This window comes from Hyperoodon ampullatus (assembly GCF_949752795.1).
Source record: "Hyperoodon ampullatus genome assembly, chromosome: 7".
NCBI lineage: Eukaryota > Metazoa > Chordata > Mammalia > Artiodactyla > Ziphiidae > Hyperoodon > Hyperoodon ampullatus.
Window position 1 is genome coordinate 77,756,229 of NC_136920.1, and position 27,757 is coordinate 77,783,985.

A 27,757-nucleotide genomic window follows, 5' to 3' on the forward strand; every position below is an offset into this window, starting at 1 on the left:
CCAGCGAGCAGGCGTCATTGAATTACTCAGCCGCCTCCCTCTGCAGCTCCCAGGCCAAACCACCCAGGTCTGGGGCTTAATCCAATCTAGGGCTCAGGTGGGGTGGCTCGCCAGCCCACTGACTCTTTTCACCCCTCCATCTGTAAGTCACACGCACCGCAGCCGTGGAAGTGAGTCGTAGTTTGGGCTGCCACACCGGACTGTTGTGCCTTTTATCCCACACCCCACCCCCGTCCCCAATCCTTTCAGCCACAAGAAGAGTCAATGTGGGGCTCCCTGGAATCCAGCACCGTCCACTTTCGATCCAAGTGTGTTCTCCAAAAGGCTGGGAAAGGGGAAGGGAGAAGGGCAGGTTAAGGGTGTCACGTGCTGGACCTTGAATGGTGTGGCCTGTGGCTCTTGAACCCTCTGCATCCCCAGCGCCTCCTGCCAGGGAAGTTCCACCTCCCTCCTTGAACCTCTGGCTCAGGTGTGTTCCTTTGCTTCTGGCCATCTGTAGAACGTGGAGCAGGGTCTGCCTTCCCAAGTGCATTCTGTATGAAGTGCCTAGAAGGAGGGTTTCTCTTGTTCCCTCTTTGGCTCCTTTTTTATTCAACCTCCTGGGCTTCTTTTTGTTTTAAACAGACTAGACGCTTGAAGAAAAGCTGCCATCCAAGAAGACGACATGCTTTCAGCACCACCCCCCCCGTATGGGAACGTTCACAGCTGGATGAACAGCGAGAGGGTCCGCATGTGTGGGATCAGCGACGACAGGTAAATGCGCGTGTCCGGCTGAGGCCTGGGGAGAGCGTGGGTCCTTCCCCAGGGCTCCTGAGCAGAGCCTCCCCCTTCATGTCCTCACAGCCGGAGTGGGCCCTAAGGGGGTAGGGGGGAGATCTCCTGCCTAGCTGGTGGCCCTTGATTTACAGTTTTAACAGGCAACCTGGCTCAGCGAAGCATTGCCGCCCTTTAAGAGGTTAGCCCCTAAAACGGCCTTTCAGTGCACTCTCGTCCTTAATTTATTATTTCATATTTACGAAGGAGAATTAATCCCAGTCTATATGCTGCTTTAACTCTAAATGTCAGGAGTGTGGGCCCAGGTGGATCGGCCTTCGATGTGCTTTTAAAACAAATAGTTTGCTCAGTAATAAATGGGACGATAGCCACCCTTCACACCATTGAAGCCCAGGGTTTCTCTGCGTCCTCCGCCACCTGTTAAGCGAGGCCACTGGCTCCTGGTTTCAGTCACCCGGCAGCTCTGTTATGCTTCCTCATCAGTAATTTTGGAGTGCGGGGTAGAGGCAGCTAAGCAGTAGATAATTGAAGCTGCTCTTCCGGGTAATGATGAAACTTCTCTCTGCCGCTTGTCAGTGATTTTATCCTGGGGATTTGGAAGTTGGCACCAAGCACTTTCATTATCGATGCTCTCTGATAACAAGTTCCAGGGGCAGCCGCAAGCAGCCTGGCACAGATGTGCGGCATCCCCTGGAGCAGCTGACATTTGTACGATATTAGTGTGTTATCCCCCATCATTTTGATAGAGGCAGTCAAATATGGCTTCATTATCACCATGGAAACCAGTTTCATAGGACATGGTACCTAACTTTGTTTGGGGAAAAGTTTTGAAAGACTGTCCTCACGGGTAACACAGAAGTGATTGATGTAGCCAGCTCGCAGACTCCAGCCTTGAGGTCCCCACTTTGGCTTTGGACATTGTATTACTTCATTCCTGTCCTCAGGTAGAGCTTATAAGGGTCTGCTAGGACAGCAGAGCTCGGACTGTCCTGCCCGGCCTCTCTGGAGAAAAAATTGTGAGGGTGACGTGGTTGTGCAGAATTTCTGCCTTACCCACCTCGAGGACGTAGCATCTGTGATTTCACATCCCTGTTGCCCTGCCTTTCCTTTGTTTTTCCCAGTCCCGTTGAATCACCATTCGGGGACAACTTTCAATATGGGCCATTGGGGAGGATTTTTTTTTTTTTAAGGGCAGTTGGAAAAACGGAGTTATTAGAAACTGGTCTATTCTGGGGCAATCTATGAAAGATGGATTAAGTGAGGAATGCTTTCATGAAGTTGGTGTGTCCTTCTAAATAGGAAAATTCCTGTAAACGAAGGTGACACTTCAAAGGCCAGACTGGAACTAAGGGAAGAAAATCCCTTGAATCACAACGTGGTAAGAGATGAATGGCTTCTGTTGATGTGCTGAGTATCAGTGATCTGTAATCAATCGTGCATTCATTTGCATACCATTAAAGGGCCTTTTGGGGGCGGGGCGGGGTGTTTCAGGGCAGGGCTGAGTAGAAAGCCTAGGCCGCAGGAGGAAGCCTCACCCAATTTCTTCCTGGCTCGCTTTCTTGGCTGTGCTCGCCATTTACGTCCTCGTCCCCTGGTGACTGGTGGGATACGTGCCGCCTTTTCTTCGATAAGCTACGTGCCACATCAGTGCTCCCAGCTGGATAAATGTGTAGCCTCCAAGTAGACCCTTAGGGTTTACCTTCCCAGTAAAATATGAAACAGAGCTGTCTTCAGATACCAGGGAGAGGAAGTCAAAAGACACAACTGCAGTTTGACCCGTGGCCTCTGTATTGATTTAGAAATGAGACGGCTCAAGTCCTTCATTCCTTGCTGTCCCCTGAAGATTGGTTTTTGTTATGTTAAAGAACGCCTCCCCGCTCCAGCTCCATCCGGGAAAAACGCAGTGCACATCGCCCCGCCCCAACCTGACTGGGGCCTGGGGAGGGTGAGTCCGAGTTCTGTACCCCACGAGGGTGGTTCTGAGAGCAGTGGAGTTGGTATCACCTCAGTTGCAGCAAAGAATTTTTGCTGAGAAGGTGGATCTTCCAGAGTTAATAGATGACTGAATTAATGCAGGGGCCTCAAGTCTAAAGGGACCAACGTTTTCCGTGCTTTGAGGATACTAGTTGGACAAAGGTGAGGCGGCAGGCAGAGGAGGGTTCTGGATAAGCGAGGAGGGGGCCAAAGACCTTGTGAATCCTTTATTTTTTAACCGTTTCGGCTCAGATGTTGAGGCTGATGTCCTATTGAGCTAGTCGGCGGTTTCTCTTTGGGATGGGCTGCTTTGAAGGCATGTCCTCGGTAATACCCATATTCTTCTTCTGCGAAGGTGGACGCGACCACGGCCCATCGGATCGATGGGCTGGCAGCGCTGAGCCTGGACCGCACGCACCGGCCTGATCGGGAAGGGCTGCGTGTCCCCGGAAACATCGTCTATTCTAGCTCGTGTGGACTGGGCTCAGAGAAAGGGCGGGAGGCTGCCACAACCATAGGTGGTCTGGGGTTTTCTTCCAAAAGAAACCCAGAGATGCAGTTCAAACCGAATACACCCGAGACGGTGGAGGCCTCCGCTGTCTCCGGAAAACCCCCAAATGGCTTCAGTGCTATATACAAAACACCACCCGGAATACAAAAAAGTGCTGTCCCCACGGCAGAAACACTGGGCTTGGACAGACCTGCCAGCGACAAACAGAGCCCGCTCAACATCAATGGTGCTAGTTACCTGCGGCTGCCCTGGGTCAATCCCTACATGGAGGGGGCCACGCCAGCCATCTACCCTTTCGTCGACTCGCCAAAGAAGTATTCCCTGAACACGTACAAGGCCTTGCTACCTCAGCAGTCCTACGGCGTGGCCCAGCCGCTGTATTCTCCGGTCTGTACCAATGGGGAGCGATTTCTCTACCTGCCGCCACCTCACCACATCAGTCCCCACATCCCATCATCCCTGGCCTCGCCCATGAGACTCTCAACGCCTTCGGCCTCACCAGCCATCCCGCCTCTGGTCCACTGCGCAGACAAAAGCCTGCCCTGGAAGATGGGCGTCCGTCCTGGGAACCCGGTCGATTCCCGCTCGTATCCCCACATCCAGAGCAGTAAGCAGCCTAGGGTGCCCTCGGCCAAGGCGGTCACCAGCGGCCTGCCGGGGGACACGGCTCTCCTGTTGCCCGCCTCGCCTCGGCCTTCACCCCGCGTCCACCTGCCCTCCCAGCCCGCTGCGGACACCTACTCCGAGTTCCATAAGCACTGTGCCAGGATCTCCACCTCACCCTCGGTCACCCTGTCGAAGCCATACATGACGGTCAGCAGCGAGTTCCCCGTGGCCAGGCTCTGCAGCAGCAAGTATCCAAAGGCTCCCGAAGGAGCCGAAAGCACCCAGCCAGCTCCCAGGCACACCCGGAAAACAGCAGGTGAAGACAGAAAAGATGGCAGCTCACCTCCTCTCTTGGAGAAGCAGACGGTTACCAAAGACGTCACCGATAAGCCACTAGACTTGTCCTCTAAAGTGGTGGATGTAGATGCTTCCAAAGCTGACCACATGAAAAAGATGGCTCCCACCGTCCTGGTTCACAGCAGAGCTGGAAGCGGCCTAGTGCTCTCCGGAAGTGAGATTCTGAAAGAAACTCTATCTCCTCCAGGAAATGGCTGTGCTCTCTATAGATCTGAGATCATTAGCACGGCTCCCTCGTCCTGGGTGGTGCCCGGGCCAAGTCCTAACGAAGAGAACAATGGCAAAGGCCTGCCGCTGAAAAACAAGGCCTTGGACTGGGCCATCCCGCAGCAGCGCAGTTCTTCGCGTCCCCGCATGGGTGCCGCCGACGCCGTGGTCACTAAGGTTTCGGGGTCGGTGTCGAGCGCCGGCCGCCCAGCCTCTGCGTCGCCGGCCCCAAATGCCACCGCCGAGGGCAGCGAGACCAGCAGGAGCTCCGTGGATACCACGCCATCCATCATCCAGCACGTGGGCCAGCCCCCGACCACACCTGCCAAGCACAGCGGCGGCACCGGCAACAAGGGCGCCAAAGCCAGCAACCCAGAGCCGAGCTTCAAAGCGAATGAGAATGGCCTCCCGCCGAGTTCAGTATTTCTCTCACCAAACGAGGCGTTCAGGTCCCCACCAATCCCCTACCCCAGGAGTTACCAGCCTTACCCAGCACCTGAGGGCATTGCCATAAGTCCCCTCTCCTTACACGGCAAAGGCCCTGTCTACCGTCACCCGGTGTTGTTGGCCAATGGCAGTCTCTTTCCTGGGCACCTCGCCCCAAAGCCGGGACTGCCCTACGGGCTACCCACGGGCAGGCCGGAGTTTGTGACCTACCAGGACGCGTTGGGGTTGGGCATGGTGCATCCCATGTTGATACCTCACACGCCCATCGAGATCACTAAAGAGGAGAAACCGGAGAGGAGGTACCGGTCCCACGAGAGGATCCAAGCCTCCGGAACCGGTTTTCTGAGATGCTGGAAGCCGGCAGCACCAAGTTACATCCAGAAGTCCCCGCGGACAAGAACCTAAAGCCCAGCCCCAGCTGAAATCAAAGGAAGACCGTCGTCAAGAGTGACAAGCTTGTCTATGTAGACCTCCTCCGGGAAGAGCCAGATGCGAAAACCGACGCTAACGTGTCCAAACCCGGCTTCACAGCTGAGAGTGTCAGCAGAGTGCCGAGCCCACCAAGCCCCCGCCTGACCCGGCTCTACAGCCACACCGTAATTTCATTGCCCTGAGAGAGGAGTTGGGGCGCATCAGTGACTTCCACGAAGCCTATACTTTCAAACAGGCTCCGGGCCAGCCAGTCTCCGGCTTAAACAAGGAGAATGTTCCAGCGGTAACCAACAAGGAGAACCTGGCGACGCCGGTCTCGACTCCATTCCTGGAGCCGACCCTGGGGAGCGACGGCTCTGCGGTCGCTTTCGGGAAAACCCAAGAGGATCCCAAACCATTTTGCGTGGGCAGTGCCCCACCGAGTGTGGACGTCACCCCCACCTACACCAAAGACGGAGCTGACGAGGCAGGATCAACCGATGGCAAAGTTCTGAACCCGAAGCCATCTAAGCTGGCAAAGAGAATCGCAAACTCCGCTGGTTACGTGGGTGACCGGTTCAAGTGTGTCGCTACCGGACTGTACGCAGACTCCAGTCAGCTCGGCCGGGAGCAGCGGGCATTGCAGGTGAGCCCCCCCCCACCCGAATTTCAGGAGCCTGACCAGTTGTCAGGTTTTTTTAATGTGTGAAGAGGAGGGGGCCGGGGGTATGATAGGGCAGGACACCGGGCTGATTTGGTTAATGAAGCTTAGGATAATTTAAATGTTTGAAATGTGTCCAGTAAGGGGACATAAGTGGATACTTTAAGTTATTCTGTAGATTTTAAGCGAACTCCACTCGAATGCTGATAACGGAAGTTTTAATTATTGCGAAGGATGTCTAAAAGACTGCATGACATTTACCTATCAATCGCTTTGATTTCTCTGCCGTTACTGTACGTTAACAAATATACCTAAAAGTGCTGCTTAGAATGCCTTACGTGATACTTGGTGGAGGTGTGTAGCGGCCGCCTGTCTGTGAGATTCGTGCAATTTTTTTTTCCACCAAACAAACAAAAAAAACAAAGCAAACCTTGCTTAAAGGGATAGAGTATGTATTTAACTTGCTAGTGAATGATAGATGTTGTATAGGAATTTCCTTAAGATATTTTACTTTTAATTAAAAGACAAATAAAGCCAAATTGTTTTGCAATGTTAAGAAAAAAATTGGTTTATGCATATAAAAATGGATGAAGTTATCTAAATGATGCATTGAGTGCCCATTTTAATTACATAGATGGAAGGATTACAAGAGGACAGTATTTTATGTCTACCCGCTGCTTACTGTGAGGTCAGTTGTTCAAATTTTTATTACTAGAATCTTCCATAAACCTTTCGAGTTAAATTTCATTTCCAAATATACAAAGGGAAGTTTGTGGGCCATGGTCGTCTTTATTCATTGTGCATTTGATTTCTTTTCTGTTGTGTTTTTGTTTCGCTTTCTTTGCGTTGTGTTTTTGTTTTGTTTTATTTACCTTCGAAAGAGAATGTCTGTCTCTATGCCACGGTGTATGTATGGCTATACATACACACCACATATATCTCTACATACATATGGCTTTACGAAGAAAGAGTGTGTGACTAGTTACACATAGACACTCTTACATTTTTATCGTTCAATTTTAAAATATCTCAGTTGTATCATAAATTGTGGTTGGTTTTGGGCAAACTGTTCTTTGAAGATACTTTCCTTTAAGGTAAGGGCAGTGAAATAGCTTTGGTGGTAAGGTGTGTCTTTTTTCCATCTCTGTTCTCTTTCTAGCGTGCAGTGATGCGCTTCTCAGAGGTGGAGATGAAAGAGCGAGAAGGTGGCCACCCCACGACCAAAGACTCCGAGGTGCGCAAATTCAGCCCCGCTGACTGGGAAAGGCTGAAAGGAAGTCAGGACAAAAAGCCAAAGTCGGTCGCCCCGGAGGAGGCCATTGCCGACCAGAACGACAGTGAGACATGTAAGTGAACCCAGGCGGCTCGCGTGTGGTACCACGTCGGTGGGAACGGGGCGGTTCCGCTCCCAGTGCCGAGGGAGGTGAGAGGAAACAGTACGCTTCCGACGGCCCAGCGTCTGGGTGCTGGCTGTTCGGAGAACGGGCTGCTCTGGCCACCCTTCCCAGCTGTGGATTGCAAGGCTGGTTGTCCTTTTGAGCGTTGCGGCATCCAGGAGTGAAGCACCTATGAAATGTTGTTTCCTGGCACGCATCTCCTTTTTCCGGAGAAATGCTAGTCCTGTAGTTAGTAATAGTCTGATACAGTAGAGCAGAGGAATGGCAGTGCAAGACCTCCAGCGTAGCAGGTATGTGTTCTGTTTTGTAGCAGGTACGGATACGGGTTTTTGGTAGCAGTGGAATGACACTTGCAGCCAGAGCCAGACCCTCCAGAGTGACAGTCTCCTGTGGGAGGGAGTGGAGAGTACTCGGATTCTCCCTCCAAAGGCAGAGGTTTCGTTAAAATGAGATGAGGGCTGATGAAGGCACCAGAGAGATGAGCATAATTATTTTCTGTGGCAGGCTTGTTTGCAGTCATTAGGAGTTGACAGCACGCTCCAAGGGCGTGGCATAAACGAGGGCGTTCTTCCTACCAGACGGGGTGTATTATGTTTTGGAGGCCAAATTGGAGAGAAAGCTAGTGTTTGCCTCGAGTCACACTCTGCGGTCCCATCAGCTGCTCCCCCACTGGGGTTGACTTCGGGCTTTGCCCTCGAGACTTCCTGGGCTAATGAGATGTGTTGGCAGCAAGTGGAGGTCTTTCTCCCTCTTTCTTCAGTGTGCGTGCTTGTGGCCTGCAGCCTGCTCCGGACCCCAGAAACCTCACCGGTGATGGTGAGTGAGGGCACCTAGGTGAACGTCGAGGACAGGGTGGGCGTGAAATCCTCCTGAGACGGGACAGTCGGGGGTGGTGGGCACGTTTGGGAGGCCCAGGCCCTTGGACCCAGTCGTAGGGTCGGCGTTCGCCCGCACGCTTAGGTCGTGGGTGCCTGATGCAGTTCGGGAAAATTGTGGTCAGCAACAGCGTGTGCATCTCTCTGCTGCTTGGAGCACTGCCCTCCCCCAGCTCATCTTTGGGGTCAGACAAAGGCCTGTGGCCAGGGTTCTGGGTAAGCCACACCGGGACCGGTTTGTCCTACGTGCCTCCCGTAGAAGGGGATTTCTGGGGCTAGTCAGTGGCGGCCTTACCCGAGGGATGGGGCTCTTGATGTGCCTGGAGTAGACGATTCCGAGCTCCTCCCCCTCGGGATTGGAGTGAAAAACGGAGGGTCCAGGCTACCCTGGAGTGAAGCAGCAAGAAGGCCTCCCTCCTTGCCTGTGCTCACAGCGGACACGCAGCCCTTACCCTCCTGAGTGGCCTCATAACTCAGCTCCTGGGGAAGTTTCTCAGAGAGATGTGATGAAAGTGGGCAAGGCCAAGTTCACGGGGACGCACTTTTCTGAGGAGGGGATCTGCCTGTTGTGGGTGGACGGTGAGGGAGGCTGGAGGAAGGGAGCGGGCAGTTAACCGGCCTCGAGTCTTCTCGCCCTTTTCTCCAGCAACGTGGCCAAACCCAGGGTGGCCGCTGCCCTTCACGTCTCAGTGGCCTCACCCGCCCTTCTTCCCAGAGACGTTTGTGTGCGTCCTTCCCAGTCTTTCCTGCTGAGCGTGGAGACGAGAACTCGGTGTGGCTGATGGGGAGCAGGGCCTGAGCCCCAGATGATTCCGAAAGCCCCCTCCCCCCACCGCCTGCCTCCCATCTCAGACCGACCGACGGGTCTCTTCCTGGAGCACCTGGGACATGGCCCAGTGAGCCATGAATCGCCACCATGGGAGGGCAGGAGAAGGGTTGGGGAAGTTGAGGGGCTCCGTTTGAAAGGTTGGGGCAATGGAGGTGGGTTCCCCATCCACCCGCTGTCTTGTAGAGACGTGGGGTTTGTAAATAGCTGGTCAGGAAAGGTCACCTGAAGGGGCCACTGTTCTTACTGCGGCCTCCACATCCAAGGCACAGCAGGTGTTCATTCCATTCAGCTGGATATGAATGGGCCTTCTTGTTCTTGGGCCATGATGTCTTGAGTTGATACGGGCTCAGGTCCTTCTCATGGGTGTCGGTGTGGCCGAGAGCCGAGCTGTGAGCACATGGGAGCTGGGGCGGGGATTTGGGGCGGGCAGGGGTCACAGAGAGGGTCCAGGATGCCTTCAAGATGCCTTCCCCCTTCTGAGGCAGCCCCTACCCATGGAGGGACCAGGAGCTTCTAAGGTGGTGGGTGCTGTTTGCGCGGCCCTGGTTGTCCTGGTGCGGGTGCATCTTGTTGCTAGGGGCTTGTTTAAAAAAGAAATTAACTTGAAAACACAGTGGCTGAGATACTCATTTATTCTTTATGATCACATGGGTGGCTGAGTGAAATTTTTATTTTGGAAGTTCACCAAATGAGTTTGGAGTTTCCTCAGACTTGGAAGTTCATCACTAGGAACCCTCAGTGGCATTTGAAGATGGGGCGGGGCAAGGAGGCATTGGTCCTTTCCTTCTCAAACTTGGAGTAACCATCTCCCTTGCCAACCACTTGGCTGGGACAGGCCTAGGACCTGCTCAGTGGCAGTGCCTGGCCAGGAGCTGGAGGAAGCCTCAGTCGAGGGGCTTCATGAAACTTCTTTGCTCAGGGAACTTCTCTTCCAGCTGAGCACCTGCACGTTTGTAAACTACTTTGGAACAGAGATCCCCTGCACTCCTTGTGTAGCGGGTGTAACTTTTAACAAGGTTAGCCCTGACTGGAGGTGCTATTATAGTTAAGCTACAGAGAAGGGGATTTTAATCCTGGGGAGCCTTCCAGCGACTCAGAACCCTCTCACCTTGTTTAGGCCTCACTGGGCATGGCTCAACAGTGGTGAGGGTGCTTTGTTGCCACAGTGACTTGTAAATGTTTTTGTGGTGATGCTTCTGTGAGGTGATGTTATGGTACAACCATAATGAATTTGGGATATATGTGCTGTGAGTCATAGGACCATGCTGCAGGGACCACGTTCACATCTTGCTTAGACTGGGTGACCAAGGGCACATGGCTTCCCACTTTTAGAAGGGCCAAAAGTAACAATGATGGCAAAGCCTGATGGTTAGGATCCCCGTGTATCTATTTATCTCCCCATCTCCTTTGCCCTCAAGGGTCATCCTCCTGTGGGTCGTGGTTGGAACAGTCTTTGAGAAGCTCCAGGTGACACGGAGCCTCTACCCCATAGCTGGTGGCCATGGGTATCTTGGGCAGTCGGGGTGGGTGTCCTTCAGGGTTATTACTGGCCTGGGTAAGGTCACACTAACGTAAGGTCTCGGGGGGCCTTAGCTGAGGGGAATTGAGATCTTTGCCCTAAAAGGCTCCGGGGTTGGGGGAAGGGTGGATGGACCTAGTTTGGAAAAAGAAACTTTCAAATTGGACATGGGGGTTCTTAAGGTAGCCCTTCCATTCCTCCATGGATCCCCTCCCACGGAGCTTTTAGGGAAGGCTGATTGGACCAGAGAAGTCCAATGGTGTAACCAGCAGGGCTCACCTCTTAAAATTTCCTACATTTCAGGCCTGAGATTCAGGCTGGTCTGAAAGTCTCGGCATCTTTTGGTTAAAGGGATTTTTCCAGCCTTTCTCTGTGCTGAGCCCGGCCTGTGATTATGAAGCCCACCCTGGAGGGAGGCTAGCAATAACATTCCCACTTTACAGTGAAGGGGGCCGAATTGTAAAGCGGCGCCATTCCTGCCCGAGTGTTTAAGAGGGTCACAGAGCAGCCGGAGTGAGAGTTGCAGCACGCCGTCTTCACCGGGCCGGCGGTAGCCTGGGCTGCATCACCTGTAAGCACAGACCAGGAGTTTGGGGTTTCTCCTGCTGCCATGGCAGGAGACCCTCGCGGTTGGGGTGATTCCACCATTCCGGCAAGAGTAGATGGGGATCTGTCCCACCTTGGGATACCCTTGGAGAAAAGCTAAGTGTGTTCCACCGTTGAGAACACAGGTCAGGCTAGCCCAGGCCAGGGTGAGGTTCATCCCCACAACTGGCTGCCATTAAATGCTGGGAATGCCCCCAAGAGAGGCTGATAAGGGGACCAGCCGGCTGGGCAGAAGTGGGAGTGATACTTGAAGTGGTCTAGGGAGAGGAGGAGGAATGCGAGCAGCATGTGAGGGGTGTGTCCATGATTTCATCTAGAAAAACGGGCTGTGGGAGCTTAGCTCAGGTGTTAACGAAATACCAAACTCATACACCCACACCCACCCCCGGCCGGTGATGGACACAGGGTCATCTTCGGGGAACTCTTTAACAGCACAGTGATCATTATGGAATTATTTGTGTGTTAGAAACAATGTGACTAGCAAAGCAGTTGAACTGTTTCTTTGGCTAGAGCAAAAGTGAGGAGTGATGTTAGGCTGGGGTGATTGGAGGAAAAGCCCCAAGTGGATGCTAGATTGAGCAGAGGGGGCAGGAGCAACACAGGCGGAGCTGGGGTGTGAGCAGTTCAGCCCTGCCCGCCGCCCCCCCACCCCACCCCCATGAAGGGGGTTGGAGTCTTGTCTTTGAAATGTCTTTAGATGCTTGTTGCCTGGGAAGGAAGGCGTGGAGACGTGCCAGGTGGGTGACTCGTGTCACTGAGGGCCCTCTTCCTAGACAGGAAATAGGAGCAGCCCCTCGATGGCAGTGAAATGCTTTTCCCCCCACGGGTGTGGAAAGAGGACAGACGGACTTGTAGCAATCTGGTTGAGTTCTTTGAAATTGCCCTTGACCCTTGTGTGTGCACCAGGAAGCCTTTCCTTTCCCTTTGCCAGGCTCCTCTTGCCTTGGTCTCCCCAGCTTCCCAGCCTCCCACCATTCTTTCCCTACCCTTGTTCTTCACCCTCGCCCCTGCTGACCCAAGTGAACATTGGTGCCATGTCTGTGTAGATGGCAGTTGGGGGCTATTTGGTCTCTTGATGACATCAGCCTTTTTTGTTTACTAGCAGCTGTTTCCATAGTCATTTGTAGCTCCGCCCTGATTGGTTGGATCTTACTGTGAGGTCACTCACCCCCCCTTTAAAAGTTAGCCATCTTGGAGAGTTAAGCAGTTAGGCAGTTATCTCACATGCCTATAGAGGGATGGTGTAGATGCCTCACCTTGACCCTTGAAGGATGGATTGTGAGTGGGCTACACGCCTCATCTTCTGCTTTCTTTGCTGGTTGTGTTCAGCTGTCCTTCCTTTGGGACGTCTTTCTGAGGGTTTTGTGCTTCCAGCGTGTGAGGCCCCTGGTCTCCAAAGGGGGGTGGTCTGTTGGTAGCAGATTGCCTTGGGCATGGGCGTCCTGCCTGCTCCTGGTGACCTTTGTTCCCTCCTTTCCGGGTTGTCTCCCCTCCCCTAGGGGAGTGCTATGATGGAAGCAAACCTGACCCCTTCGAAGCCCCAGAAGACAGTGATCTTCCTGAGGACATGGACACGGAGCCCCCCAGAGAGTCTCCCGCCGACCAGGCGGCCCCGGACGTGTCACGCAGCCCCACCCTCCGGCTGAACAGAAAGCGCAAGGTGTCTGGTGATAGGAACCACACTGAGACCACTGTGCTCCCGGAGGACTCTCTGCTGAAAGCCAAGCGGAGACGGGTCTCCAAAGGTGAGCTCGGTTTCGCTTCGGGACCGCAGGGCACCCTACGGAAGTGCTGGAGCGGAGCAGTGGAAAGTTCCAGTCCCACCCTGGAGCCCTGGGGGGAGCCACTCACACCTCCCCACCCCCCACCCCCCCAAAGCCAGGTGCCGGGGCTGGAGCCCAAAGGTGGCCAAAGGCAAATAGACCCCCTCCCGAGACTTGGTGACAAGTTCCAGCCAACACAGTGACCACACCCCTTCCCTCCCCCACCCCTGTTAGTGATGTGTAAGACAGTTCGTTCCCCGCCCCGGGGGGCTTCTTCATTAATTTGTAGTTATTTCTCCATTAGCTGACTGGCCTGAGAGGGAAATGACAAACAGTTCCTCTAACCGCTTAGAAGAGCCACATTATAGTGAGCTGACCAACCTGAGGTGTGCATTGAATTAACAGGGCTCCATCCCAGAAAGCAGCGCCGCTTGCTGCACCTTAGAGAACGGCGGGAGCAGCAGGTGTCGGCAGCAGAGAGCAAACCTGGCCAGCAGGGCAGGAAGGAAGTGACCCAGGTGGTTCAGCGTGCGGTCACCCCCCAGGGCAATAGCATCTCCGAAGAGAAACCTGGCAGGAAAAGTGCAGAGGCCAAAAGCAACAGAAGCTGGTTGGAGGAGTCCCTTAAATGCAGTGACAATGAACAAGGTACGCACGGGGCGGGGGGTGCTCCTGGAGGGTGGATCACCCGCCCTCTGTGGGAAACGGCCCTGGAGGGGACCTGAGCGCCATCCAAGTTGACAAGAGTAGCGTGTGGCGAGCCGGGAGTTTTCTTCATGAGGTCCTTTCAGCCTGCATACTTCCTTATGGAATGGACAGTGAGACGGGAGCTCGACTTCCTGGGCTGCTCCTCATCTCCCAGCCCACGGCTGGGCAGGAAGGGAAGTCTTGGGTGACCCCGGGCGCTTGTCAGTGCCCTCATTCCAGCCTCAGGCTGTCTGTCCCCAGTCGCGCTGTCCCGAGCACCCAGGCCCCCCACGGGTGGGGACGGGAGCGCACAAAGGGCTGGCTTCTGCCCTCTCTTGCGGCCCTTTGAAGCGACTTGCCACTTGGCGTTTCGTGGGTTAGCCTATTTGCCGGTTGAATGTGGGATAATTAAAATATTAGTGCTTTGGAAACATAATTGGTATATCTTTTTTTTTTTTTTTTTTTTTGCGGGCCTCTCACTGCTGTGGCCTCTCCCGTTGCGGAGCACAGGCTCTGGACGCACAGGTTCCAGACGCACAGGTTCCAGACACACAGGCTCAGCGGCCATGGCTCACGGGCCTAGCCGCTCCGCGGCATGTGGGATCCTCCCAGACCAGGGCACGAACCCATGTCCCCTGCATCGGCAGGCGGACTCTCAACCACTGCGCCACCAGGGAAGCCCTTATAATTGGTATATCTTTAAAAACTGAAGCTGCTCCAACGATCAGTGCTAACAATGGGCTTTTCTTTCCTCACCGGCTACAACTGTGTAACGCCCGCTGCTTCTCCCCCTGACAGATGTGCTGTGCATGGACGAAGAAATGGATCGGCAGCGTTCGCCCCTGCCGCAGAAATACACCGACAACAGCGAGAAACCATCCGGGAAGCAACCGTGCAAAACCAAGCATTTGATCCCTCAGGAGCCCAGGCGGGGCTTGCCGCTGCCAGGGGACTCCTACGTGGACAATGCGGATGGCAAGGTACCTCTTGCCCCTGGCTCTCCCCCGCCCCCCGGGCCTGTGCAGGCACATGCCGCCTGCCTAGTTCTCTGCTTCTGGGGACAAAGCTTTCCTTTTCCTGAACCCCTCCCCCCAAAACGTCCCTGCCCCTTCCTAGGGGACCTGTCTCCTGGGTGGCGGTGAAGTTTCCAGCTAGTAAAAATGCAGCCCCTTCCTCGCGCCCCGCCTCCCTCAGACAGAGAGGAGGAAAAGTGCTTTCCTCCACTCAGGAGCGGCCTGAGCCCAGTTCCGACTATGATCTTTCGCCGGCCAAGCAGGACCAGAAGCCCTTGGACCGTTTGCAGCAATTGTTACCATCTTCCCAGGCCTCGCAGCAGACATGCTCAAGCTCCCCTCCAGAGACCACCCAGTCCCGCCCGATGCCAGCGGAAGCGCGGAGACTTATTGTCAATAAGAACGCGGGCGAGACCCTCCTACAGCAGGCCTCCCGGCTTGGCTACGAGGTGAGCATCCTTGTGGGTGCCCCGGATCAGGATCCGCCGGCTGCTGCTCCTTGGGTGGGGGACACACTGGCTGGGGATGGGGTTGGGTCTCAGAGCCCAGCCCCCTCCACGTGGCGGGCTGGGCTGGGTGTTCCAGCAGGGTGTTTGCGTTGGCCCCGCTCACACTGCGGGCTCTTTGGTGGCTTGTTCAGTCGTGGTGTGAAAAGAAAGGCAGGCCTCTCTGATGTTCCGTTCCCGTTCAGGCAGGTAGGCTACTTCGGCCAGTCCGGCTCACTTATCTCTGATATAAAATCTGACCTAACCCAGGGCTTGGCGACCAGGGGAATTTTAATGAGCCCTTTTGGATTCTGACTAGCAAGAAGGAGAGTAGTTATTAGCTCTACTAACTTGTGCTGTTTGGGGCAGAGTGATGCCCCTGTGGGGTAGCGGGTGGGAAGTGTCTGTGCAGAGTAGGGGTGGGAGTGGGGCAGACCTGAGCAGTCTCTTTCTGAGAGGGCACGGGAGCCGAGGGCTGATGGGCGGGGAGCAGGGCTTGAGCCTTGCCCAAAACTCCCTGTCCACACTGCTGTATCCCAACCCAGCACGGCTGATGACAGTGATAGCCTCTATTGCTAGAGCAACATCGAAAGATAGCTGATACCTGCCTAAGCCCGTGTGATCTGTAGTAACTCCTTTCACCCTTTTAACATCTTCACTTGGGAGTAACGAGTACTAGCCCACTCTCGGATGAGGAAACGGAGCCTCAGAGGGGTTAGCTGATACCCGTACAGGTAGCAATCCAGCGGTGCTCCACAGCCCACCACGCTCCTCAGCAAGACTGGCTCACACTGGAATTGCCCTTTTTACAGTTCAAAACCTCTGTGAGACAGATGACTCTCCATGCCCTGTGCAGTTCCCCCACCATACTTGTCAGTAGCAATTGTGATGTAATAGCCCACAGGGCAAAGGCATTTTTCTGTGCTGGCATCAGCCCTCTGGGAGTTGAATGGTGACAGTAAAACGCGGTTCAGCAGGCTGAGCGTGGAGGTGTGGCTGAGCACTGGGGTGGCAGGACCCAGGCTGGCCCGGAGCCCTGGCGCCCACACCCTCAGCCAGCTCTGTGCCCCTGTCCCCCGTCTCCTGTCGTGTCCCCCCACCCCGGTCCATAGTGCCGTGAGCCCTTGGAAGTGTGCCTGCCTTGGCCCTAAGGCATGACTGTGGGTGGGAAGTTGGAAGCACTAGGGCTATGCTTAGTTTGGGGGTGTTTTGTTGTTGTTGTTGTGGGTTGAATGTGCTGTTGTTTATATCTACACGTCTCTTGGAGACCTCTCCATTAGCTAGAGAGCACTTTCTGGGAGTTAGCGCAGTTACTTGCAGGTGAAGTCCAAGGAGCACCCAGTTGGTTTCCCAAGAGCTGAGAGCGGGCGCCTAGGAGGACAGAGCAGATGTTGCACATGGTGTTGAGCTAGACCCCCCGTGGTTGAGAAGATAGTCTCCTTGCTTCCAGCAAACGCTGGAGGTGGGGGGGAGACCCCTAACCCCAACTTTTGGGTTAGGGTTGAGAAAGTAGACTCCCGCTTCCAGCAAATGCTGGAGATGGGGGGACGGGGTGCTGCTGCACCCGCCGTGGAGGGCGGGGCTCCGAGCCCCACCTGTGAACTTGGCATCATTTCCAGCAGCCTCCCTTTGGGACCAGAGACGTCAAAAGACCCTCGTTGGTCCTCTAAGACAGTTTCCATTTTGGTTTGGTGGCTCTGAGGCCTGGACCAAGGGGCACTTGATCCATACTTTTTTAGGCTACCTGGCCTTTGATTGCACAGGAAGCCTTGGGAATGTTTACGGTCGGATTTGTTTTTTTCTTCAAATGTAAATTTCAATATGTAGATTCCACAGATCACCAGTGTTGATGCTGAACATTGTGACAAGTAGATGAACGCTTTCAACTTTGAATCCAACTTTCTGGGATTTGTCTGGGCAGAATGTTAAATGTTGGGATGATGGCCCAGTTGGGAGATGTGGCAGCTTAAACCTTTTAAAATTGAAGGACAGTTTGCTTAACCAGATAAGGGTGTGGTTTGGGAGGGTTTTCCTGAAGTTTTGTCTTCAGCATTCTTGGTTATTTTCTTCTGCTTAGCCAAAGATACCATGTGCAGTATAAAGGCTGTCTGAGCTTTATGTCATGATAATCTGGTTCTGGAAGTTTAGAAACACACTCTGGCTTCAGATCCGCGTTAAATAGGTCACTTGCGTGGCCAAAGACCTCAAACCTTTCCCTCCTGGGAAAAAGGCTTCTATTTCTTAGGCTAAAACGCCAGTGTGCAAGCACATGCTTGTGCCTTTAGCGGTGATGGTTAAATTTTCTATGAATTGAATACGTCATGTCTTTTAAAAAGTTAATGAGGCATTTAATTAACTAACAACGTCGGGCTTATGGCATTTATGGTTACATTTTGCGGGTAATGGCATTCGGCTTATAGCCGCTGAACAGAGAGCTGTCCGACAAAAGCAGTTTGACTTTGCTTGGGAATGGCTGGACTGCCCTTCAGACACTCCCGTTTATTTCTAGCGGAGAAAAGAAACCAAGGAATGTGTTGCATCGACAGACTCGCCCCGCCTCTTCACCTTTCAGTTAGAGAAAGTGTTGGTGGCGACGGTTGCCATCCCTTTAGAGGCCATCACCCTCCTAGCTAGGAGAGTGTGGTTAGCCCACTTGACCCCCAACAGAGAAGGCCTGTGGGATGCTCGTCACAGCTGGATTGCATCCCTCTAACTGGGGCCCTCTTGGGCCTTTTGAATCTTCCCAGCTGACCAGGTACCAAAGACCTGAGTTATAGGTCTAGTACTTCATGTTAATTGAACTTGGGGTTTAATACCTCTGGGCCTCAGTTTCCAAGTGTTGAATGAGGATAGTACTACCTTCCTTTCCTGCTATCTCCTGGGTTCCTGTGGGTGACAGAAGACGTCCTCATCTGGGGAAATGAGAAGCACTGTGTAAATAGTGGGATCAACGTGGTTGAGTTAGGACAGCCCATGGCAAAAAGTCTGACCTGGCCGTGGGGCTACTGCTGCCTTTGCTGCCATCTTCCAGGAGAAGAGAGTTGACTTACCCACCAGCTTGGATGGCCTTTCATTTCTAGGTACCCTTGAATCTGCCCTAGTAGTGATGAAGGTTTCCAGGTGAAGGCCATGATTGTCACAGCAAATAAACCCTGGGTTGAGTAAATTGATGTGTGCACAGCAGTTGGTGGCGTTCAGAACTGATCCCGGAGCCACGTGACAGGGCCTCTCCCTGGCTGGGGCACACAACTCATTAGCTTGCAGCTGTCCACTCAAGTCTGGCTAGTGAGGGCCTGCTAAAAGAGCAGCAGCTTCATGCGGTATCCTGGATACCAGGGCTCGGGGCAGGTGGCCTGGGAGCCCAGAGGCTTGTGGGCTTTCTGGCAGGTTGGGATGTAAACGGAGAAACGCATTCGTGGGCGTGCCTTTTCTCTTCCTCCTCTTGTTTTGGAAGGGAGCTGCTGCAGTGACCTGAAGTAACAGGGCACCGATGGCCAGGTTTACCAGCATGCCCCATTGGGTTCACGTGGTAAGCAAATGGAACATTCTAGTTCGCTCCCAAGTGAGTGGTCACCTTTTTTTTTTTTTTTTGCGGTACGCGGGCCTCTCACTGTTGTGGCCTCTCCCGTTGCGGAGCACAGGCTCCGGACGCGCAGGCTCAGCGGCCATGGCTCACGGGCCCAGCCGCTCCGCGGCATGTGGGATCTTCCCAGACTGGGGCACGAACCTGCGTCCCCTGCATCGGCAGGCGGACTCGCAACCACTGCGCCACCAGGGAAGCCCGAGTGGTCACCTTTGATTGGCGTGTCCTCCAAAGGGCATAAAAGGTTTTACAGAACCCATCTCGCACTTATGGGCGGCTAGAATGCCCCCCGTTTTAGGTTTAACAGATGAGTTACCTGAGAGATGTCACAAGGAGGCCTGTTCTGACCCCATCCCATCCCCCCTTACCCAGCAGACCATGTGTTGGGCCACGTGCACGTTCTGCCTACTCCCAGCTCTCAGACCTGACGGCTCTCTGCTGGGCACGACTTACCCAGTATAAACAGTATAACGTGTTTTCTGGTGGCAAATGCTTTCGATGTGTCTGAAAACTTTCTTAAGGTAATAAAACATTGAATAAATTCCTGCTCTGCTTACTGGGAGTGGTTCATATTAATATTTTAACTAGCCAAAGAAATAAGGTTAATAACAGTGACTCTAATGCACAGTGTTGACACAGAGCATCTCCGGGGGGGGCGGGGTGAACGTTTTATTTGATTCTTGAAATGTGGAGGTTGCAGCCTGTGGTGTATCAGGTTCCTGTCATTAACTTGAGTAAATATGAAAATTTTATACTGATTCTGCCCTGAGAGGGTGGAGTGAGGCAAAATAGAGGGTGGGGTTATTGGAGGCATTTTGTGTTGTTCCTCGAGGATGGAGGGAGAGAGCTTCTCTTTAACTCTACTTAACGTACAGACAAGAGCATCTGAGGCCCAGGTTCTGATTTGGGGTCTTAACAAGGGGCGCGAGGATGTAGCTGACCTGGGTGTCCCTGCTTCTCTAAGCTGGGGAATGTTCTCCGGCTGATTTAAGCTCTCTTTAAGTGTTGGTCATCCATACTTTTATCTAAACTTGTGTTATCGTCCACTGCCACCGACTGAACAGACCCATCAAGTGAGAATGGTCTGTGCTTGGCAATGTGTCATCTAAGATGTTAGCAGCCGTGACACCTCTGTACTGGTCACGTCGGCCCCTGGGCTGAGGGCTTTCATCGCTATCCGAATGCGTCCTCTCAGCAGCCCTGTGGAAGCTTGGAGAAGTTCAAGGGTAACTTGCCCATGGCCAGGCCACTGGTGCAGCAGAGCCTTAGACAACACTGTCTGTATCTCCAAGCCCTTCTCACGCACTCTCGCCCCCCACCAGGATGCCTGCCGCCTGCCCGTGCCATGGTGGGCTTTTGGTCCCAAGGGCTCCCCAGCCAACTGCCCTCATTGGAACACACCCCTAGAGCCCAAAGGACACGGGAGTCAGCGACTGCAATTGCACAGTTTCAGTCACTAAACTCTTGGGGAAGGGATCCTCCCCAAACGGCTACCATAGGGGCCTTCCAAGGCGCGTGAGGTCCACGGGACGATACTGATGTGTACCCTCTTCTCGTATAAGATTAGAGAAAGCCGTATGTGGCACCTGGGATCTTATGTGTCTTCAGATTTGCTTAGATCGAGTCTTGTCCCCACGGTCGGGCCACTGTGCCCCATGACCAACCCTTCGGAGTGAACACATCAGGAGACCTTGCTCTGCTGTGTGTTGACCCTGGTGCTTAAGGAGTAGCATCCTCCTTGGACTCTGAGGCTGGGAACGTGTCTGCCTTTGTGGTGACATTCTATTCGGGATAGAGATCATAAAGCGTGGCAGGGTATCAGGAAGGATTGTACCACCTCCCTTCTCGAAAAAGCCTCACTCCCGGCAGCATTGAGGGGCAGGTTGGAGGTGTGGGAAAGGAAAGGAAAGCCAGGTGACCTCGAGTGTTTCTCATGCTCTCTCCGTGAGGGCCGGAGGGGAGGAGAGGTCAAAGAGGTGTTTGCCATCTCCCTTGGGTTGGCATACAGACTGGTTTTCCCCAGTGACTAGAACGGGGTGCACTTACTTGGAGAGGGGTGAGAAGTGGGGTGGGAGTAGGGTAATCAAAGTGGAAGTATCAGGCCCTTTCACCGCCAGGAGACGGGTAGTTCATAGTTGGGAGCGCCTCTAATTTTGCCGGAAACTCAAACCACTGTCCTTTCTCTGGTGTAGGCCTCGTAACTGGCTGTTGCTCTCAGACCTGCTCAAGAAACTGCAAATGTCCTCCTGCATATTCCGCTGCAATTTCCCAAATGTGGAAATTGTCACCATCGCGGAGGCCGAGTTCTGCCGGCAAGTGTCAGCAAGTCTCTTATTCTCTTGCCCCAAAGACCTGGAGTCCTTTAATCCAGAAAGTAAGGAGCTCTTAGATCTGGTGGAGTTCACGAACGAGCTTCAGACTCTGCTGGGCTCATCCGTGGAGTGGATCCTCCCCAGAGACCTGGACTCAGACGACGACTGGTGAGCTCGCCGGGGCCCGCCGTGTACAGTGTGTCATGGTGTTAATCCTTGTGCATATGTGTCATGATACGACTATTTCTGTAAAGAAAGGACACTATGAGACACGACTCCAGTCGGAAGGACTTCAAAACATGTTTTTTTCTTTTTAAAATTTTAAGTCAGTTTTTATGAAGTTGTTAATAAAGTTTCTTTACTTTTCAATGTACACATGCTTTGGAATATGTTTGTTTTTACTCGGAACAATTGTTTCTTTTCTTTTTTAAGGAGAAAAAAAAAAAAGGCAAAGGAGCTCCACACTTTGACTTAATTTCATACAAAGCTCCGACGACAGAGGCCATAACTATTGAGAGTTGCTTTTGGGGCAAATTAAACCAGTAAACTTTTAAACTCTTCCTCCATATTAAAGGGATTGAATAAATTGGCCACTTTGGTGCACCTGTGTCCTGCGAATTGTCCAATTGGAGATGGAGGTTTAGAAAGTGAGTTTCAGTCTTGTTTAAGTCTCTTCCCATCAGACTGGTCTCGTGATTTCCTACACACCATGTCACTTCCTGTCTACCTTTCCTTGGTGTTGTTCATGCCTGGATTGTCTCCTGTACCTGCTCAAACCTTGGTCCGTTCTCATTTGTACCATGGAAGTTTGTCATGCTGGTTACTGTCAGAACTAATTTTACTTAAGTTTGCGTTAAGGTGCAAAGCACACGTTTTGTATATTTTCTGTTTTTTGTGTTTGTCTATATTTTATGGTTTCGCTTCAAGAAATATTATGGGAAGGGAAATAGCAAGATGTAAAGAGCAAAAAAGTCATCATTCTCTTTAAATTGTTAGAACATCTATCTGCAATCATAATTATGATGCACTGTGGTATGTGTTAAAATAGTAAATACATGTAACATCCCGTAGGAGCAGCAAACTCAGTGGTGTTGGTGAGGGGTGTGTCATGGAAGTAATCACAAAGCAGGTGACTGTTGGCTGGGGTCCTGAAACATTAGTGTGCCTTCCCTGTGTCCGGTAGTGGTCTGGAGGGGTCAGGAAGCCTGCCTTTGAATTTGAGGGAACAGAGGGTTTGAGGTCCTCTCTCTTCTATTGCTCTAGTACACTGCATAGCAGCAGTATACTGGGTTTACAGTTGACGTTTAAATCGCTGATTGATCATTAAGATTGGGATGTATCTTTGGAAATGAAAATAGGAAGAATCGTATGCTTTTTCTTTTTTTTCTTTTTTTTCCTATATCTGAAAAGGTATGTAGTACTTTGCTGAGTGGTTGGGAATAAAGTTTGCAGTATTCAGTGTATTCAGTTTTAGTATCTAAATAGAATTAAACTGTTGCTGTAAACTGGAATAGCACTTTGTTACTGACAAGTTTTAGAATGCATCTGTTCGTCAATTACCTGTTTGGGAAGATTGTAGTTAATGATTTTGAGAATGTGGCTATAAACTTCCAACTGACTCAAGAAAAGCAAATAAGTCAAGATTGACAAATGTATAGGCTCTTCATCTTATTGTGTGTGTGGGTTTTTTTTTTTTCCTTTTAGTTATTTGTCAAGGTATAAAGAATTCTATCACACTTAAGACAAGTTAAGTAAACGTCACGGGGTGTATTCTGACATGGCCTGGAGCAGATCACATGGCCTAGATCTTAAAGGTGATTTTATGTTTAAACTCTCATGAAAACATATGTGATTGAAACACATTAACATATTGATACAGAGGGCAGTTAAGTTTTGTCTTTTTGTGTGTGTGTGTGTGTGGTACTGTTGTGGCCTCTCCCGTTGCGGAGCACAGGCTCTGGATGCGCAGGCTCAGCGGCCATGGCTCACGGGCCTAGCCGCTCCGCGGCATGTGGGATCTTCCCGGACCGGGGCACGAACCCATGTCCCCTGCATTGTCAGGCGGACTCTCAACCACTGCGCCACCAGGGAAGCCCTAATTTTTGTCTTTTGATACATGTGAGCGCAGCTTTCATTTTGCTGAAAGAATACGACCAGTTTTCAGTTTGGGATTCTACCATTTAGTAAAGATAGTCCACTTAATTTTAGAAACAAGAGATTTAATATATAATACCTAATAATACTTTTATGTATGTTTTTTTACTGAAAACTTTTATTGTAATACTGTGAAGAAACTATGCCATTCTAGTCTTCAAGACTTAAATGAATCAAGTGTTTATTAGCTGTTGTAGTTTTTAAACTAATAAAAGTCAGTACATCAGCAATTTGTAAATACAGTTTTTAAAATAATGCCTTAACAACTTTACAGTGGTTATAATGACTGTATTTAGGCCTAAAGTTAATTAATAATTTGACATGAAGGCTTTTTAATAGTTTGATGGTGCAGATCAGGGATAGGTAAACTCTGGCTGGTGGGCCAGATCCAGCCCGTCGCCTGGCTTTGTAAAGGAAGTTTTTCTGGAACATAGTCGCACCCATTGCTTACATGGTAGTCATGGCTCCTTTCACCCTACACCAGTGGGGCAGAGTAGTTGCAACAGAAACTGTATAGCCCACAGATCTGGAAATGTTTACATTTAGATTTTAAAAAGTGAAAACTTCTTTGAGCCTATACAGGGCAAGTCCATTGACCCCTGAGGTAGAAAACAGTCAGGAACTTGGGTGCGGAAGCCAAATGGCCTAGGTTCAAATTCCCTTTCTCCCATTTCATAGCTAGTGACCATGGGCAAATCACTTAACCTCTATGCCTCATTATGAGGTTTAAATGCACTTATTTGTATAAATAGTGCCTGGCACATACTAAGCACTGTGTAAGTGATTGCTGTTGTTTCTGCTTGGAGCTTTAATAAGTTATTGTTAATAGAAAAATGACACGAATGATTTTCCTTTTAGAGTAACAAAGGCACTTTGAGTCTTTTACTTTTTCAGGAATGTAATAAGACTTTTTTCATTTACAGTCAGTGTTCCCTGTTACCAAAATTTACTTTATGAATATAAAGAATTGAATGTCTTCAAGACAGTACTTTTGCTTAAATGTCAAACCATTATTTTCCCAAGGCACATCAAACTGGCTCTGCAGAGTCCAGGCCTCTAAAGCTTGTGTGCACACCCTAGGTAGCATGTGAGATACATTTTGTAAATATAGTTTTTTAAATAATGCTTGAGACTTCCCTGGCGGTCCAGCAGTTAACACTATGTGCTCCCAATGTAGGGGGCTTGGGTTCGATCCCTGCTCAAGGAACTAGATCCCACGTGCCTGCCATAACTAAGAGCCCACATGCCACAACTAAAAGATCCGGCATGCTGCAACTAAAGACCCGGCACAGCCAAACAAACAAACAAACAAATAAATAAATCTTTATAAAAAAATAAGTAAAATAAAATAATGCCTTAGGAATTAGGAAAAGAAAATATTAGAACATTTTTACCTTTGTATTATTTTTAAAAATCTGTGTAGTTTATCATGTACATAAATTATATGTATGGAACTTTGTGTATATAATTTGTTAATAAATAAGATGTGGACTTCCCTGGTGGTGCAGTGGTTGGGAGTCCGCCTGCCGATGCGGGGGGCACGGGTTCGTGCTCCGGTCCGGGAGGATCCCACGTGCCGCGGAGCGGCTGGGCCCGTGAGCCGTGGCCGCTGAGCCTGCGCGTCCGGGGCCTGTGCTCTGCAACGGGAGAGGCCACGGCAGTGAGAGGCCCGCATACCGCAAAATAAATAAATAAATAAATAAATAAATAAATAAGATGCATATTAAAAAGTTTTCTTATGGTTTGCCCAGTCAGGTGTTTGGAGGCCATTGGAGGACAGGATGATGAAATATAGGGCCTCAGCAAAGATAGAATTTAGAACCAATTCCCTGACTTAGAAGATAAGGAAAATAATTCATAGACTGTAATTGAGTTGTCCGACTTTACGTAAGTGTTCAGAAACAGGAAATCCAGTGGCTAGAATCTAATCACTGACCGAGCAGAATCTGGGTCACTGGACTCGTAAACCAGAAGTGACTGTTGAATTTCTCAGGTTGATGCTCCTGGCATATATGCTTGATCTGTGTGTGTGTGTAAATCTCTGACATAATAAGCCATACTCAGGCACACCCTGTTTCCTTATTCAAGCATCTTAATTTCATCCCATTAAATCTTTGAAGTATCAGACTACCAGAAGGCATGAAGAAACCTGGGCTGAGAGTCTTCATTCCAGGAGACGTGATCTTGACTGCATGGCTGGTTTGAGGCGCATCACTCTGAACTGCAACACGCTCATTGGTGACCTGGGTGCAAGTGCTTTGGCAGAATCTCTTAGTGAGGATTTATGGCTTAGAGGTAAATTCTAAAATTGAAAATATTGAATTTTTAATATGCTTAGCTTTTGGCATGATACTATTGTGATAGGATTTTTTAAAGCCTCATTTTACTGATAGCTTTTATTTTGCTTTTAAACTTTCTCTAAGAGTTGCATATATCCTTTATAGAAAATACAGAGTAACAAGAGAACAATTACCTATAATTTTAATACCCAGATATAATCACTGTTCATTTTGGTGTATATACTTTCAGTCTTTTTTTTTCTACAAATATATATGTACACTTAGGGATTACAAAAATAGAATTGTAGTATACTTGCTATTTCACATTCCTGCTTTTTTCACTTAATGATGTATCATGTAGTATTACGTCGTATTGATGTCCCATAGTTTAATCAATTCTTTGCAATTCTATTTAGACAGTTTGCTTTTCCCTGTCAGAAACAATGTGAATACGTTGTATATACATCTCTGTGTCCATCGGGATTACTTCTGTAGAATAAGGTACTACAAGTGGAATGACTAAGTGTGACATATTTTTAAGACATTTGATACACATGGCCAAATTGCCACCCAGAAAGGCTATGCCAATTTGTAGTCCACCCCAACAGTAGACGTGAAGCCTGCCTCTCACAAACACTGGCCTGTAGCACTTGTAAAAAAATGTAAAACTACAAAAATGAGTACCTCTCCATTTTCTGTGCAAGTGGGATTACTCCAAATTTTATAACTTTTTTCAATTAATTTAGTATGAGCATTTTAGCAAGTCAGTAAATTTGCATCTCCTACATCATTTTTTGTGATTGTTCAGTATTCCATTATATGAATATGCCACAGTGCACATAGCTTATCCATTCTTGTATATAAGCTTTGTCCAGTTTTTCAGTTACAAATAGTACTCTGATATATATCCTTACCTATATCTCTGACAATTTCTTTTGGTTAAATTCTTAGAAAGAGAGTTGTTGGATCCAAAGTGTATAGACATTATTTAAAGGCTTTTCTTACAGAATCTTGGCTTGATCTGATAGGAGAATAACCACATTTTGTTTTATTTTGTATTCATTTGATTGACTGGTGCGGTTTACTGGCTGTTTGTATTAATTTGGCTATTCGGTTAATTATACCCTGTGTCCATTCTTCTGTAGTGAGAGTTTGTAAGGGTTGTATCATATCCTGTCAGATCCGTATGTCTGACTTGCTATTTCTGTGTGTCATGGGGGTGTTGAAAGACTCCAGTTATTTTAATGTGATGGTCCACACAACACTTAAACAAAAGACTCATGATAGTTTCCTTTCATGTAATATTTTTTAATACCTGTGCTTTAGTGATGATCCCTTTGATTTAAGTGAGTAGGTTGTTCAGCCCCAGAACTACTAGAATTCATGATCAGTTTTTCTGGTTTTTGTCTGACCTTCTACTGCGAGGGTTCTTGACCATCATACTTTCATGATAGGTTTTTAGTATGTATTCTCTATTCACACATTGTTGAAAGTTTTTATTATTTGTATCCTCTTAGACTTGTCTTTTTTTCCTCTAAAACTAACAGTTATTACATTTCTTCTATTTTGTTTTCCCCTTTGAACTAGTTTCAAGTGTGATTTGGAGCTGAAGATCATGATCAAAAGAATGCAGTGCATTTCTGAGCTCCACCAGGTTTTGCTTGTGAGGTTTACATGCCCCTGCCACCCTTGCTAATTATGAACTGAGATTCATTTTGTGATGCTTTTTGCTCATAGGTTATATACAGTTATTCTCCAGTTCTGTAATTGTAAAATATGTTGTATGATTTATTGGTACTAAAGCCAGGGTTATCATTGCACATCCAAGAAGAGGTTTTTAAATTGGATTATGCATTATGTGTGTGCGTATATGTTTCTGTTTTTTTCCATACCCAAAATTACAAACCTGCCATGACTTGTCTTGTGCAGGACTCTTGCACACGTGAGAAAATGAGAGTTGTCTATATGTTAAATCTGTAGAGTTAGCAAGTGACCTTTTGTCTTTCATCGAAAGCACTTGACCTGCAGCAGTGCGGCCTCACCAGTGAAGGAGCAAAGGCTTTACTAAAGGCCCTTCAAACCAACAGAACTCTGCTCGTTCTGGATATAAGAAAAAATCTGCTTGTTGGTATGTGGTCACTTTTTTTAAATTGATGAACACAGCAAAACAAAAAGAATTTGTTCAGGTATTGACAGTTTTTTAAAACTTAATGTGTTTAACTTTCCTCATCATATCCAGTTGGCCCTTGAACAACGTGGGGTTAGGGGTGTCGACCCCTACGCAGTTGAAGATCTGGGTATAAGTTT

At 50.0% G+C, this 27,757-nt stretch overlaps 2 protein-coding genes and 1 pseudogene across 4 annotated transcripts in view; all 3 read left to right on the forward strand.

The window, feature by feature from the left end:
• Positions 1-27,757, forward strand: part of LOC307055622 (BCL-6 corepressor-like) — a 792,095-nt gene that overhangs the window by 18,550 nt on the left and 745,788 nt on the right. The window contains 5 exon segments of the mRNA XM_079707827.1: positions 625-753; positions 2,074-2,152; positions 3,104-5,186; positions 5,189-5,295; positions 5,299-5,466. Of these exon segments, the coding sequence (XP_079563953.1) occupies positions 665-753; positions 2,074-2,152; positions 3,104-5,186; positions 5,189-5,295; positions 5,299-5,466 (2,526 nt within the window). The 5' untranslated portion in view covers positions 625-664.
• Positions 14,034-21,390, forward strand: LOC307056532 (BCL-6 corepressor-like). 2 transcript variants are annotated; one of them, XM_079709347.1, is made up of 3 exons: positions 14,034-14,604; positions 14,853-15,086; positions 20,898-21,390. In XM_079709347.1, exons 1-3 carry the CDS (start codon positions 14,591-14,593, stop codon positions 21,187-21,189), a joined length of 540 nt encoding a protein of 179 aa, XP_079565473.1. In that variant the 5' UTR covers positions 14,034-14,590; the 3' UTR covers positions 21,190-21,390. The 2 variants fall into 2 exon arrangements, with proteins under 2 accessions (XP_079565473.1, XP_079565474.1); XM_079709348.1 differs by having other exon boundaries at positions 14,038-14,604; positions 14,949-15,086.
• LOC307056589 (centrosomal protein of 78 kDa-like) overlaps positions 21,242-27,757 on the forward strand; it is a 28,163-nt pseudogene continuing 21,647 nt past the window's right edge. The window contains exons 1-5 of the transcript in view: positions 21,242-21,265; positions 21,592-21,664; positions 22,722-22,831; positions 25,292-25,466; positions 27,465-27,578. The product of the transcript in view is annotated as a centrosomal protein of 78 kDa-like (transcript). The remainder of the gene's footprint in view (positions 21,266-21,591; positions 21,665-22,721; positions 22,832-25,291; positions 25,467-27,464; positions 27,579-27,757) is intronic.

Bases quoted from the DNA above. Each gene is read 5' to 3' on its own strand.
- LOC307056532 (XM_079709347.1), top strand. The intron at 15,087-20,897 runs GTGAGCATCCTT...TCTCTGGTGTAG, and splicing joins CCTCCCGGCTTGGCTACGAG to GCCTCGTAACTGGCTGTTGC.